Here is a 13,840-nt window from a genome sequence, read left to right on the forward strand (position 1 = left end):
TCTCCCTTTGTAGGAGTTAGCTTCAGGGAAGTATGAGTTTTCGCAACTGAAAAGTAACAGATCAGACAGGATAAAGAACTTGAACGTTGCTGAAAATTATCAGCAGAGATGGAATTTCTTCCTCTCAGTCCAGCTGAAAGAATTCCTAATGAAGCATTGCACAGATGCTACAGGATGACAGATCCAAAGTCTCTGCAACCTTGAGAGAAGACCCACGATTTGCAACTTCATACTTGCAATCCACCAGGCACTTGCCAGCTTTCCAGGTGAGCCCACCCAGAAAGAGTAGAAGCAGGAACACCTGGCTGCTTCCTTCCGATCATACTGGTCAGTGTAGTTAAAACAGGCAACACCCTAGGAGAGGAAGTAAAGTGCGCTGCTCAAGGAAGGATACAGAACAGAGAAGTTTATTTTACACGATCCGTCCAAGAAAACAATCTCCATAAACCAGTGCAAAATGTGCAACAGAATCAATACGTGTGTCTTAGCTCTGAGAGCCCAGATTGGTGATTTCCTCTCCCGTTCCTCCTTCGGGCAGGTGCCCCATCGGCTAACGCTGGCCTCGGTTTGCACCACTGACAGAAAACATTCAACCAATATGTAGCAGGTTATTTTTACAATTCATACCAGAATGTGTACAAGGGACGGGGGCGGAAAACCATACTGAATGAATGATAAGTGATCAGTGCTTAAAGTAAATACAGGGGGCAGCACGGGCAAGAATCCACAGTTTCAATAAATACAAGTGTAACAAGCATGGGTGGGTATCAACTCGGTGGAATTAGTCTGCATAATAATTCAGCATCATACAAAATCTAGCAGGGCTGTTGAGCAGTGATTGGCAACAACGTTCACAATAACTTAGGCCCTTGAGCAAGTCTGCATTGAACACATTCTGTGGTTCCGAAGGTGTCAGTCAGTTCTCTGTTTTCTCCTTCCCGGGCCATCCCTCCAGGATGGGAGGGGCGGAGCTAGGGCAGCTTGGTGGAGGCGTCCCAGGAGGAAGGACGCTGGCCCAAGAGCCAGCCGTCAGGGTCCAGTGTACTCAATACCGAGTGGCAAATCGGGACTTTATTGACGACGTCTGTGCAAAGTGTGCTTCTCTCCATTTTCCAAGAAACCAGTGTCTGTAACTCCTGCACGAAAAGCAGTGGTGGCCTCTGGGTCACTCCCTGTCACCCCACAAACAGCAAGCGACGAGCGCGCCTCTCAGGGACTCAACGGGCTGGGAAGCTTCTGGCGCTGACTGCCTGGCCCTGTCACAGTCGGGGAATGGAACCGGGGCCCCTGGTCCAAGGCCTCAGGCAGGCTAGAACTATTGCTTGAGAGACTAGAAGGTACCTAGTGAGAAAAAGATGGTCCTAATGGCTACGTGGGAAGCGGTCTTCTTCCTCGAAAGCCTCGTGCCCCCTGGGTAACGCCTATGGGACTTCCGGGAGGCGACCTCCGCTATGAAACGTCACGCGTCTGTCCCCGGTGGCCCCGCCCACATGGGCGTCTCCTAAGCGCTACGTCCCTGCCTAGTCTACCGCGCCTGGGATGCGATCCCAGAACACACGGCAGGGACAGCCCGCGGGTCTGCTAATCCAGAGCCCCGTGAAAGAAGAGGCACGAGAAGCTCTCCGTCTCCGGAAGAAAAGGAAGAAAAGGGGGAAGCCCCCCTCCCCAAGTGAAACAACCTCCCCAAACCCAGTCACCTAGCCGTCACCTCGAAACAAATCCCAGACACTCCCTAGCATCGATAGACCCTCTCCTCTCTATTCCTTTGACAGTCTCAGGTCATAAATTAGGTTTGTCTTCCATCCAATAACTTAAAAAAGGAGGAGGGATTGTAGTAAGTTTTGCCTGGCTTGGGCCAGTTAGCAGCCAGTTTTGTTTTGTTTTGTTTGTTTTTCCCCTAGAATCTCAGTCACTGTTCAAAAATGGAGCTTGAAAATTCACGCGGATGTCAGAGTCTTCACACGGGAGGAGACGGGAAGGGGTGGGCCGGAGGAACCCAGGGAGGAGGGTGGGGGGCAGGGAGGGGCGGGGACAGCCTGGGCCACCGAGGCAGGAGCGGAGGCCTGTGACCAGCGCGGGAGAGCCAGAGGCCCCGGCCCCGGGGACGGGGGCGGCCCGCGTGACTCGGGGTGCGGCTGGATCTTGTATTGCACAGAAAAGGAGGCCCAAGGCTCGGTGGGCGGCCGGGCGGGTCAGTGGTCGCCGCACATGGGCAAGTTCACAAACGTGAACACGTTGAACTCCGTCATGATGGAGAAGCACAGGAATACGCCGTACAGGAAAAGGCACCCGCACCCGAGCTTCTTGTCCAGCTGCCACTTGTTCAGGTGAACGCCAAACACCTGCAACACACACAGCCGGGTCAGAGGGCGCCGGAAGAGGCGGCGCCGGGAGGGGAGGGGCGGAAGTGGGGGGTGGAGGAGGGAGAGGGGCCGCCAGTGGCCGACTTCGCGGGGCACCGATTGTCTGTGCGCACCCTTCGAGCTCATCGCTCACGTTTTGGAAGATCAGAGCACCAAAATCAAGAAGGGAAGTCAGAACTCTAAAACAACTTTAAAAAGTCCTAACAATGGGACCAACCGACACAGGCACTGCCGCCACCACACTAACCCTGAACTTCAACCCAGCACTGCTCTGTGCCCACAGCCCCTGTTCTCTCTTCAGCCTCTTGTCCCCAAGCAGCCCCTGGCTCTTCCTGAGGACGCATCTCCTGGCAGGTGGTGGCCACTATCTCTTCCATTCCTATGCCTGGAGGCAAGGTAGTTGTACCCCTTGCTCCTCACTGCTGCTTTCCCCAAAACACCCAGTTTGGAATCTAAAGCCTTCTAACAGTCACACTCCATCTCATCTGGCTACAGTCTGCACTGCACACCCGACCTCTTGCCTTCCCCTTTCCTCAGATCCCTGAGTCCCACTCACTGCCACTCCCCATCTACAGCACCCGAACTTCCTTCCCCACAATTTCATGGTCCATGGAGAGGATTTTCCCAACACCTGTCCTCCACCCCATCTCCAACCCTGCACCTGCCCGGCGCTAGTCTCATGTGGCCACCCAAATCTGGACATAAGTAATATTAAAAACTAAGTTGCTCAGTTGCACTAGCCCCATGTCATGGGCTCCACACCCACACATGACCAATGCCACTGTCAGTGCAGGTGCAGGCAAAGGCCACTGGACAGGTTCTGCAGGATGCTTCTGCAGCTGAGAGTCGGCGATGAGTAAGAACAGGAACAACTCTATCCTCTCAGTGTCCTTCATCCCACTCTCTGACTGCCATCTCCTCTTTCCAGCTTAGTCCGTCTGGAAGCCTCCCTCCTGAAACTCTACAGACCTGCAAGGACCCAGAACTCATTGCTACCACCACCATTCCACCGCACACCATCCCCTGGACCCACCCATGTTCCACCTTACTCTGCCGAAATCCCACCAGCAATTTCTAGAACCATCCCTGGGCATCTACTGCCATTCATTGGCCTCTCTGGTGATGTCGGTGAAGCCCCAGCCTTGGGTTTGAGCCCAGCTTCCAGGGACTCCACATTCCTTCTGTGCTGCTGACCCAAGCTGGAGGAAAATGCCTGGCCATGCCGAAGGGTCTCCCTTTAAATTCAAGCCCACAAATCTCAAGCGGGCCATTAATGGCAATCCTCCCACATTTCTCTAAGTGCGCACTCTCTCCTTTTCTTGCATGGTTGTTTCCAGCCTTTCCTCTCTTCTCAGACCCCCTTAACCCCTTCTTCCCCCTTCACTCTCAGCACATGACCATGTTCCCATCCACAGAGCTCCCACCACCAGACCCACTTGCTCGCCTTCTCTCTTGCTAGTGAGGACCCGAGGCCCACGGCTCTGTCCATGGTGCACTCCTCCACATGTGTACACAAGCCCACCTCCCTTACTACTCAAGACATGGCCCCAGAAACTACCCCTCCCCACGCCACCTCTGGATTACTCCAACTGGGATAAAAGAATCCTGCTACTTCTCCCCTCTTAAAAAAACAGCTACATTTTTTCTGGATAGACATTTCTCTCTTTTCTTTACAGCAGGATGACTTGAAAGAGTGGTAAATACCACTTTGTCCAATTTCTCTCCTTCCATTCTCCATTAACTTGTTCTACTTAACCTTCTGTCTCATTGCCCCACAAAACCACCCTCTCACCAAGAGCACCAATAATGTCATATCGCTAATCTGAGCGGCCAGTACTCAGGACTCATCTCCCTGAGAGAGCCGATCACTCCCTCCACCCTGAAATACCTTCTCCACTTGGCTTCCAGATGCCAGACTCCCCTGGTTTTCCTCCTACCTCTCTAACTGCTACTCTGTTTCTTTTGCTGTTTTATTATCATCATCTTGACCTCCGGAGGGCACCAAGTCTCAGATGTTGGGCCTCTTCTCTTTTCTGTCCTTGCTCACCCCCTTGCTGCCTGCATCTAATTGCACATCTTTAAATACCATCCACGTTCTGGGGCCTCCAGCTTGAATGTTTCTCCTGAACTCAGACTCATCTTTCCAGTGGCTTTTTTGACCTCTCCCTTGGGTGTCCAACAGGCACTGAAAGCTCAAGATGTTTGAAATTGCTCTTCCCCCGCTGCTGACAAATCTACTTCTCTTCCATCTTCTAGCAACCCCATTTCAATATCCCAGGTGGAGGCTAGGCTCATCTCCTACAGGTTGTATAAGTGTAGCTGTAAGCATGCGCTCTGATGTCAGATGGCTTGCCCCTTCATTTATTTGGTGTCAATTCCTCTAGCGGTCTCAGATGTTCATCTGTATAATGGGGCTGGTAGAGCGGCTACTTGATGGGCATGTGGTGAGGTCCAAATGGGAAAATGTATGCAAAGCAATGAGCATAATATGTGGCTATGACAGGTATCATAAGCCTAGGTCACATGAGACCCAAAGAAACTCCTAAGCTACAGAACAAAGAATTGCATAGATTCCCACTTTTGTGTAAGGCTGTGTTTGCCTTAGTGAATCCTTGACATTTGACTCACAGCATGATCCTGTCAATGACCTCCAGCTTCCTGCCTGATCTTCTGAGTTCCTGTTCTCTAGCATATGGATGTTCACATGCCAGTGTAATTCAATGTCTGTTTCCTTGAAAATTTCAGGAAGAAACACACTGCATCTCAATGTTTTCTAATGTGAAAATTCAACTGCCTACTTGTATGTTAATGGATACTTCATGTGGACCAGTCCATGTGTTGGTGCAAATCGATTTCCACCAAAACATAACAGCTGAGTTGGAATATCAAATTATACAAGTAGATATAATGGCCAAGACAGCAGAATGGCATCAAAGTACACTTCAGTAAAACACTGTATTCTTAGTCTCTGAATGTTGGTCAAATCCATGGATTTATGGAGATGCTTACTAACCTGGAACAGATAATTAATTGGAATCTACCCTTCTCTTGACTAATCTTGTAGAAAAAGTGGATCTCTCCTTTGCTTTTGATAAAAATGGCTTGGGCTTGACATGAGGCAGGGCCACGCTTCTCAGAGGAGGGCTGGCTCCTCTCATACAGAGGGAAGGCTTTCTAGTGAGTTGCTAGGATCCACTTCTAAAGAAAACAGCCATGAAGGAGATGGGACATCTGTAGGCCAATTGTTCTCATCCCGGAGGCCAAGCCCATCTGGTGTCCAAACAAACTCTGTAGCCAAAGAACCCAAAGGCGGGGCTGGGGGTGGGGGGAGAGGAGTCACAGGAACTCGAGAGGGGAAGGAGCTGTAGCCTACCGTGACAAAGACGGAGGCCAGGAGTAAGCCCACGGAGTAGATCAGTCCTCTGCTGTTCAGCCGTATCTGTAAGAAAGGATGTGCAGTTAGGCTTCTAAAAAGGCATCTGCTCAGTGCAGGGGCTGAAGCGAATCTAAGTGGCGATCAGTCCAAATCTCTCCTTTAGAACGACAAACAAAAGGGAGCTTGGACAGCCATGCTCTGCCACTCTGCTGGGAGCAGGGGTGTGCACTTTCCTAGGACAGCCAGGGGCGTCCTTGTCTTGTCCCCTCTCAGTCCAACCCCATCCTACCCTCCAGAGATAGGGTCCACTGGGGTGCTCCATGGCCACCTGAATTCTCTGTGGTGTGCAGCCTGATTCTTGGTGCCCACAACACTTCGCTGTGGACCTGACCTCCAGGGAGCACGCACTTTCTTGACATACAACTTTTAGGGTAAATCTCGTGACACTGAGGGATGGGAGCAATATTTTGAAAAGTATTACTAAACTTGTTATCTCTTTTGCATTCAATTGTCTGTGAACTGCCCACAGACTGGATGGGAAGAGATGGGTGAATCTTGCTCTTGTCAGCAAGCAAAGAAGAGGAAAGAGTTAACATTCCATTCCTGGTATTCGTAAAAGGATTTTGTTTTGTTTGTCTTTCAGGGTAAGATAGTGAGTGAACTGCCAAACACTGAGGAGAAAGAGAGAAACAATTTTTGGAATTCTTATAAGATAGCACTGTCCAGCAGAAATTTCTGTCATGATGAAAATGTCCTGTATCTGCGTTGTCCCATATGGCAGCCATTAGGCACATGTGGCTTGTCCAGCTGAACAAAAATTTTAATCTTATCTTCAATTAATTCAGATTTACATTTTAAGAGCCACATGTGATTAGTGGCTGAGGTATTGGGTAGGGCAGGTAGAGAATATTTAGAGGTCACCTGGCCAAAAAAGATTACAAAGTTTCTTTCATAGTGTAGAGAAGATGTCCCTTCTGCCTTGACCTAGGTCAAAGGTCATGAGGTCGTCTACCCTGAAATAGGAAGTATGCCTGAGAGTAGCCATGCTCGAAGCATCCTCCCTGGACGAGCATCATTTGGGGGTTTATTAGAAATGCAGGATCTCAGGACGTCTGGGTGGCTCCGTTGGTTAAGTGGCTGCCTTTGGCTCAGGTCATGATCCCAGCATCCTGGGATCGAGTCCCACATCGGGCTCCTTGCTTGGCAGGGAGCCTGCTTCTCCCTCTGCCTCTGCCTGCCACTCTGTTTGCCTGTGCTCGCTTGCTCTCTCTCCCTTTCTCTCTCTGACAAATAAATAAATAAAATCTTAAAAAAAAAAATGCAGAATCTCAGTCCCCACCCAGACTTCCTGAATCAGAAACTTTGGGATGGGGCCCTCCAGATGATCCTGATGTATGAGAAAGTTTAAGAACTTTGAGCCGGTACTGAGGCTAAATCCACTTCTGATCTCCACAGGTTTGGGGGCTAGGACTTTGACATTCATTTTCACCAGTTCTCTTGGAAAATCTTATCTGCATAGAGGCTTGGGGACCACAGAGCCCCGACCAACATACACTGTTCTTCTGGGAATCAAAGGCTCACCTGTACCTACAGGAAGGAAAAACAAGGCAGGTTGATCATTTTATTAGAGAACTGAGTGGTGACTATTACTAGAAGTGGTTTGGGGCCCTTCTGACAAGGTTCAAGGTGCCTCTTGGCACCCTTTTACCAGTTCACCCCTGGGGTGTAGGTATGGGAACATGGGGGTGTCTCTGTAGGTGGGTGTGTTCACTTTACCTTTTGGTGACAGGAAACTCCATGCCCTTAACAGTCAAAACCTTTGTGTGGGGATCCAGGGACATACCATATCTTCTTATGCAATGTTCTGTCACAGAGGGAGTCCCTCTCTCCTGCTGGCACAATCCGTGTGAGCCAACCATTGACTGAACCCCAACTGGAAATTATTCCTAGCCACCAAATGCCTTCGGAAGAGCAAAGGACTCAAATCATATCTCTGTGATACTAAAGCAGTGGGTTAACCTGGGTAAGTTCATGTAAAAAAACAAAGGATCTGGGAACCTGGGTGGCTCAGTGGGTTAAGCCTCTGCCTTTGGCTCAGGTCATGATCCCAGGGTCCTGGGATCTCTGCTCAGCAGGGAGCCTGATTCCTCCTCTCTCTCTCTCTGCCTGCCTCTCTGCCTACTTGTGGTCTCTGTCTGTCAAATAATAAATAAAATCTTAAAACAAAACAAAACAAAACAAAAAAACCACGAAGGATCGGATCCATCCCTGTCCAGCTGGTAGCTTATCTTCCTGCAAACCTTTGATTTGCCTATAGAAAGATTTCCTCCTTTCAGCAGTTGTGTAGGGATAGAAAGGCTAATATCTAGGAGTATAGCATGAACACTGAAAAAGTATTCTGTCCATACTGAACCTATGATAATCCCACATGTACCTGGCCAGAGTTGGAGGGCAGGGGCAGGGCTCCCCAGAGCAAGATGGCAGCTCCTATGCAGAATGAAGAAGAGCCTACAGGGGCTGTCTCTGTCATGCAGGCCTTGGGCTTACCCTGAAGATGTGAGCACACACTCAGAAACCCTTTTGAGCTCTTATCTGTCAACAATGCATGGATTCTGCTAAGCACGGGGCCAATGTATTCACAGCCCAGCTCATCCTTTGAGCTCTAGGGTTGAATCCTTGTCAGCAAGAAGAATTGAGTAAAGTGATTTCCTGCCCTTTGGAAACCAAGAGCCATGAGAGCTAGGCTCTAAGCAGGTACCTTCTCTTTGGCCAAGCCTTCTATCTTTTCAAAATCAATCATGTTCAGCTAGAGCTTTGGAACTTTATTCTTCCTCCATTGACATAAAATCTCAAAGAGTGGTGCTTCTAAAATTCTAAACCTGGCTCCAAAGACTAAAGACAACTGACTTGGTGGAATTTTTGAGTATATTTCACATTATTACCTTTTTCTCTGCAGTCATCCTTTGGTAACAGATTGCCACATGCATCTAGAGGTAATTTTTGTATTTACATTCATTACAGACCTGGGCTCTCAAAGCCTGTATTGAGTTCTTGCTATCTGAACCCTCATCTCCACACAGACATGGCAGTCAGGAATTAGGGTTCCTTCAGTTGCCTCTGGGTCCAACTTGAACATCTCCCAATCACTGGAGACTACGGATGGTTTGGGGCAAGAGGTGGCCAGCTATGGGCCATGGGCCGAGTCTGGCCCACTGCCTGATTTTGTAGATGAAATTTATTGGAGCTCAGCTCGTTCGTTTGCATATTGTCTACTTCTGCAGTGGTAGAGCCGAGAAGTTCCATAGAGACCATAAGGCCCATGAGGCTTAAAATATTTCCCCCCTTGCCCTTTCCAGAATGTCTGTTGATCCCTAGTTTGGGGCATGGGCTCCTGATCCAGTTTACCAAACCCCTTCTGAATCCTTGTTCGGTCACCCACTTTCTGTATCATCATGGACAAGTGAATTAACTTCCCATGTCTCAGTTTTCTGAGAAGTAAAATGGGGATAATACAATTTCTACCTCATGAGGTGGTTGTGAGGACTCACTGAATTAATCCATGTTAAAAAGCTTGAAAAGGACCAAGTGTATAGTGAGTTCTCAATGTGTCTGGTCCATTATTCTCCACTCAACCCATGAGCTGCCTAATCCCTTCTCTGGTACCCCTGGCTGCTTCTTTTATAAACTCACCACCTACGAGTCCCCTCTTCAAAGCCTTAGTAGATGACAAACAGAGTAAGGGTGGGGACCATGTCTGACTTTATCCTCTGCCTTGCACAAGGCTGAGCACAGACCACATGCTTCTGTATGTAACCAATGAAGAGATGATGAATCCATTTCCTTTGCAGAAGTGAAATGGAGCAGGGTGTACTTTTCACAGAGAGGCTGGGAGCAGGGCAACCCCAGCTGCCATTTCCAGATAGTATTCCAGAAGCAATGCAATCCTATCCAACATTCCCTGTCCCCTTTCCCCACTTTATTTTTTTATTAATGCATGTAGCCTTTTTTCACCTGCCATTTTATTATGAAAGTTTTCAAACATTCCGAAAAGTTGAAAGAATTACACCATTTTTTTAAACCATTATAGTTCACAGGTCGTTTGTTTCTAGATGCAATTTCCATATGGTGGAATTCACAAATCATAACTATACTGCTCAGTAGTTTCTGAGTTTCTGAGAAATGCATATACCTGTGTAACCTAAACCTAAACTGTAACCATGGTAGAGAGCACTTCCATCCTCCCCAGAAAGTTCTCTTGTTCCCTCATCAGTCTCACCCAAGATAAGTCACTGCTTCTAGGTTTAGCCTGTCCAAGAAAGTTCATTATAAATGGAGCCCTATAATGTGTGTTCTTTTACATCAGGATTCTTTTACTCAGCAGAATTTTTAAAGTATTTCTTCATTTCCTTTGTATTTTTCATTACATCAATAGTTCATTTATTTTTGTAACAGCAAAAATATATCACAGCTCATCTAGTTATTCTCATCTAGTTTGGGGTTATCAACATGCATTGATTTTATAATTCACAAACACAACGATAAGAGACCTATAGAGGCCCTTGTCACCCACAGGAGAAGCAGGAATGAAGATAATGAAGACAGCCAGGGGGGTCTTCTGGGACCTCAAACATGCTCTTTCACATCCCAGCATCCTGTCTCTCTAGCTGGGCACTAGGAGCCTCTCCAAACAGGAGAGATTCACCTTCCTCACCTTAGCACACTGCTGTCTCCCTTTTGGAACCTCAGTCAGGTCAGATGGGTTGCGTACCCCCTACTCAACTTCAGCTCTATTCTGCCCATCTCTCCCTCAGTCCTTTTGAATCTTCCAAGTTCACTGAGCCCTCGCTGGCCCTAGCTCCACTTTTGATGCAGATCACTTCCCAACCTTGTCTGTGTAGCCTTCCCTCCTCTCCAGCCAGTCCCACTGCTCTGAGGCAGATGCTTGGTCTTCAGTTTTTCCTTCTTCCACCCAGCACCTAACTCCCCGCTTGTCTACATATACTGTACTTAAGTTTAAATAAACATCTGTGGGTGATGCTGAGCATGTGTGTGTGCTTGTGCATGTGCGTGAGTACATGCATGTGTGTGCATACACGTGGGGTGTGTTTGTACACATATAGGGTGCATGTGCATGTTGGAGGCAGTAAGGCTGAGTGGCATGGGGCAAGATTTCAGAGCTGGATGAGGAGACCGACATGGGAGTGGCTTTAAGCTGATCTTTTTAAGCAAAACAGTGAGAGGACATCAAAATAGTTTTGTTTCTTTTAAACAAAAAAATGAGGTATAATTTGCATATAGTAAAGGGTCAAATCTCTCTTATTGGCTAAGTTTTGACAAATGCTTGTACCCATGTAACCTACCTCTCAGCAAGCTATAAAACATTTTCATCACCCCAGTAAGTTTCCCTAAGGGCAGCATATTTAACTCAACCCCCTCAAAAACTAGTTTCTTGGGGTGTGCTAAGCCACCAATAGCACGGACCCTTCTCATCTCTAGACTACCTTTGCAAAAGACTTGGAGCTCTAGCTGTGCATAGTGTTGTTCTAAACAATGGTTTCCCTGCTTCCTGAGACGCAGATGCAGGGTCCACGAAGTGCAAATGCAGCAAATCTCCATGGCAATGCCCACCCAAGAGCATTCAAGGCACAACTGCCCTGACACTGAACACTGTTCTTATTTCTTGCCTTCAAAATATGTGAATTCATTCTCTAATTCCCTCATGGTAGTTGCTGCAGAGAAAACAGAAGGCTGGCCGGTTGCCGAGTCAACAGAAATTGAGCCCATCATGCACATATATTTTTTCATCTTAATGCACACACAGATGCCCATTCAGACCTAGTTTATTTGTGCACAGGGTTCATAAAGAGTTCCCTAAATCCTACCCAGTTAAGGGATCCAAAATCCCCAGCCTCAAAGATTCTGACTTTCCCATATTATAGTTTAAAATCTCCCTAGGGTTTGAGGCCAGCTCCCCACATTCAGAGGAATTCTTATAGGAAAACTAAGGAGCCCCTGGATTTTTGCTAGTTTATTTATGACCTGGAATGCATGCTGCATGTGGCTTTGCATTTTCAGATTTGGGTAATTTGAACATTTGTGTGGGTGTAGGCTCCAAATGGATGTGTCTAGCCTTGGTTTGATGTTGTGAAATATCACCGGACAGGAATCTCCTTCCTGGAAAAATTAAATGAGGTGAGAAAGTGAATACGCCTAGAGAGAAGAGGTGTTCTGGTGACAGCTCATCAGCTGATCTGCATGTGTCCGGTCCCATCCAGAGGACTCTCACAAACACAGAGTGTGGAATTCTAGTGGCGACTCTGGAGATGGGGGGGTAGGTTTTGTTTTCCCCATGTAAAGATGAGACAGTTGATGCTCTGCTCACCAATTCCCATTTGTGTGTGGGTGTGGGTTTTCTCCACACATCCAAGCATTTCTATGATCCCAGATAGATGTCCTACAATTTAACTCAATTCTTTTTCTTTTTAAAAATAATTTATTTACTTATTTATTTGAGAGAGAGAGCATGAGCAGGGAGAGAGGCAGAGGGAGAATCAGACTCTGTCGAGCAGGGAGCTCAGTGCAGGACTCAATATGGGGCTTGATGTGGGTGGGACTCGATCCCAGGACTCCTGGATCATGACCTAAGCTGAAGGCAGATGCTTAACCGCCTGAGCCACGCAGGCGCCCCAACAATTTCACTCAATTCTGACACTATTTATCAGTGAAAGCATCAGATCACACAGGGGAAGGACTCAGTCCTACAAAACTGTCTTCCCCGCCCCCAGATGCCAATCACAAGTCCGGATATCACCTGTGCTTCTGATGGACTAGCTACAGATTGGAGATTCCAAGGACACCCCCACCCCCACCCCTTGGGTTTGATTAGCTTGTTAGAGAGGCTCATAGAACTCAGGAACACATTTTACTGACTAGATGACTGTGTGTTATAAAAAGATGAGAGCAGCCAGATGGGAGAGATACACAGGGTGAGGTATGGGGAAAGGGAGAAAAGCCTCCATGTTGTCTCCAAGCAAACTACTCTCCCCAAATCTCCACGTGTTCACTAACCCAGAAGCTCTCTGAACCCCATCCTTCTGGGTGTGTAGAGAGGCTTCGCTGCATAGGGAATTGATTAAATAGTTGGCTCTTGGCAACTGATTCAACTTCTAGCCTCTCTCCTCTCCCTGGTGGTCGGGGTAGGACTGGAAGTTTCAACCTTTTAATCATGTGGTTGATTCTTCTGGTCACCAGCTCCCATCCTTAGGTGGGATAGGAAAGTCACCTCATTAACATAACAAAAGACATCTTATAGCTCTCATCATTGGGAAAATTCCAGAAGTTTTAGGAGCTCTGTGCTAGAAACAGGGATGAAGATCAAACGTGTATTTCTTATAAACCACAACATCATAAAAGGCCAGGGAGCTGGTAAGGGATCAGTGTAGACTGAGAATTGGAATTCCAACAGTAAATTTTAGACTCTTCCTTGCACCCTGCAGGGCGCAGGGAAAATGCTAGAGTTCTCTTTGCCCACTAAGAATCCTCAAAGGTTATATCTTGGCCTTTCCTGCTTATCATTTCTGAAACTGTCCTGAATAAATTCTAAGAACCACAGATCCCTGTGGCAGATGCTTCTGGGACCCCATCCATGTCCTAGTGTCCCTTCTCATGATTTTTCTGGGACAAGCAACCTCTCCACAGCCAGTACCAGTGTCTGTGCCTGAAGAGCTTTTTCTCCAAACTCTGGAAGTGCCAAACTGTGCTGTATCAATGACTCTCGGGGTGAGTGCATGACCACACAGCTCCCCTGCCCCTCAGATGGGGTCATTCTAGGATGGGTGTGCATACCATTTCCTAGAGTCTCACACTCAGGGACTCCGCTCCGGTCACTATTACTTTGGTTGGCTGCCTTCCCTGTCCATCCCCCTTCTCATCCCCCACTGGAGTTTCCCACTCCTCCCCAACACCCACATCACGCAAACCTTTGTCTCAGGACTGAATGGTTTCTGGGGGAATCTAAACTCAGATAGTGAAATGAATAAGCTTCAGGCCTTAGGCAACTCAGGTAAGCCCATCCATAGGGGACCTGTAAAGACACTGCCTT

At 47.9% G+C, this 13,840-nt stretch overlaps 1 protein-coding gene across 1 annotated transcript in view; it reads right to left on the bottom strand.

Moving 5' to 3' along the window:
* Window positions 1-391: 391 nt before the first annotated feature.
* Window positions 392-13,840, bottom strand: part of SLC24A3 (solute carrier family 24 member 3) — a 486,207-nt gene continuing 472,758 nt past the window's right edge. The window contains exons 16-17 of the mRNA XM_082743162.1: window positions 5,737-5,802; window positions 392-2,342 (exon numbers count right to left, since the gene is read on the bottom strand). Coding sequence (XP_082599288.1) covers window positions 2,193-2,342; window positions 5,737-5,802 — 216 coding nt within the window. The 3' untranslated portion in view covers window positions 392-2,192. The remainder of the gene's footprint in view (window positions 2,343-5,736; window positions 5,803-13,840) is intronic.

Source organism: Mustela nivalis, assembly GCF_964662115.1.
Source record: "Mustela nivalis genome assembly, chromosome: 8".
NCBI classification, from domain to species: domain Eukaryota; kingdom Metazoa; phylum Chordata; class Mammalia; order Carnivora; family Mustelidae; genus Mustela; species Mustela nivalis.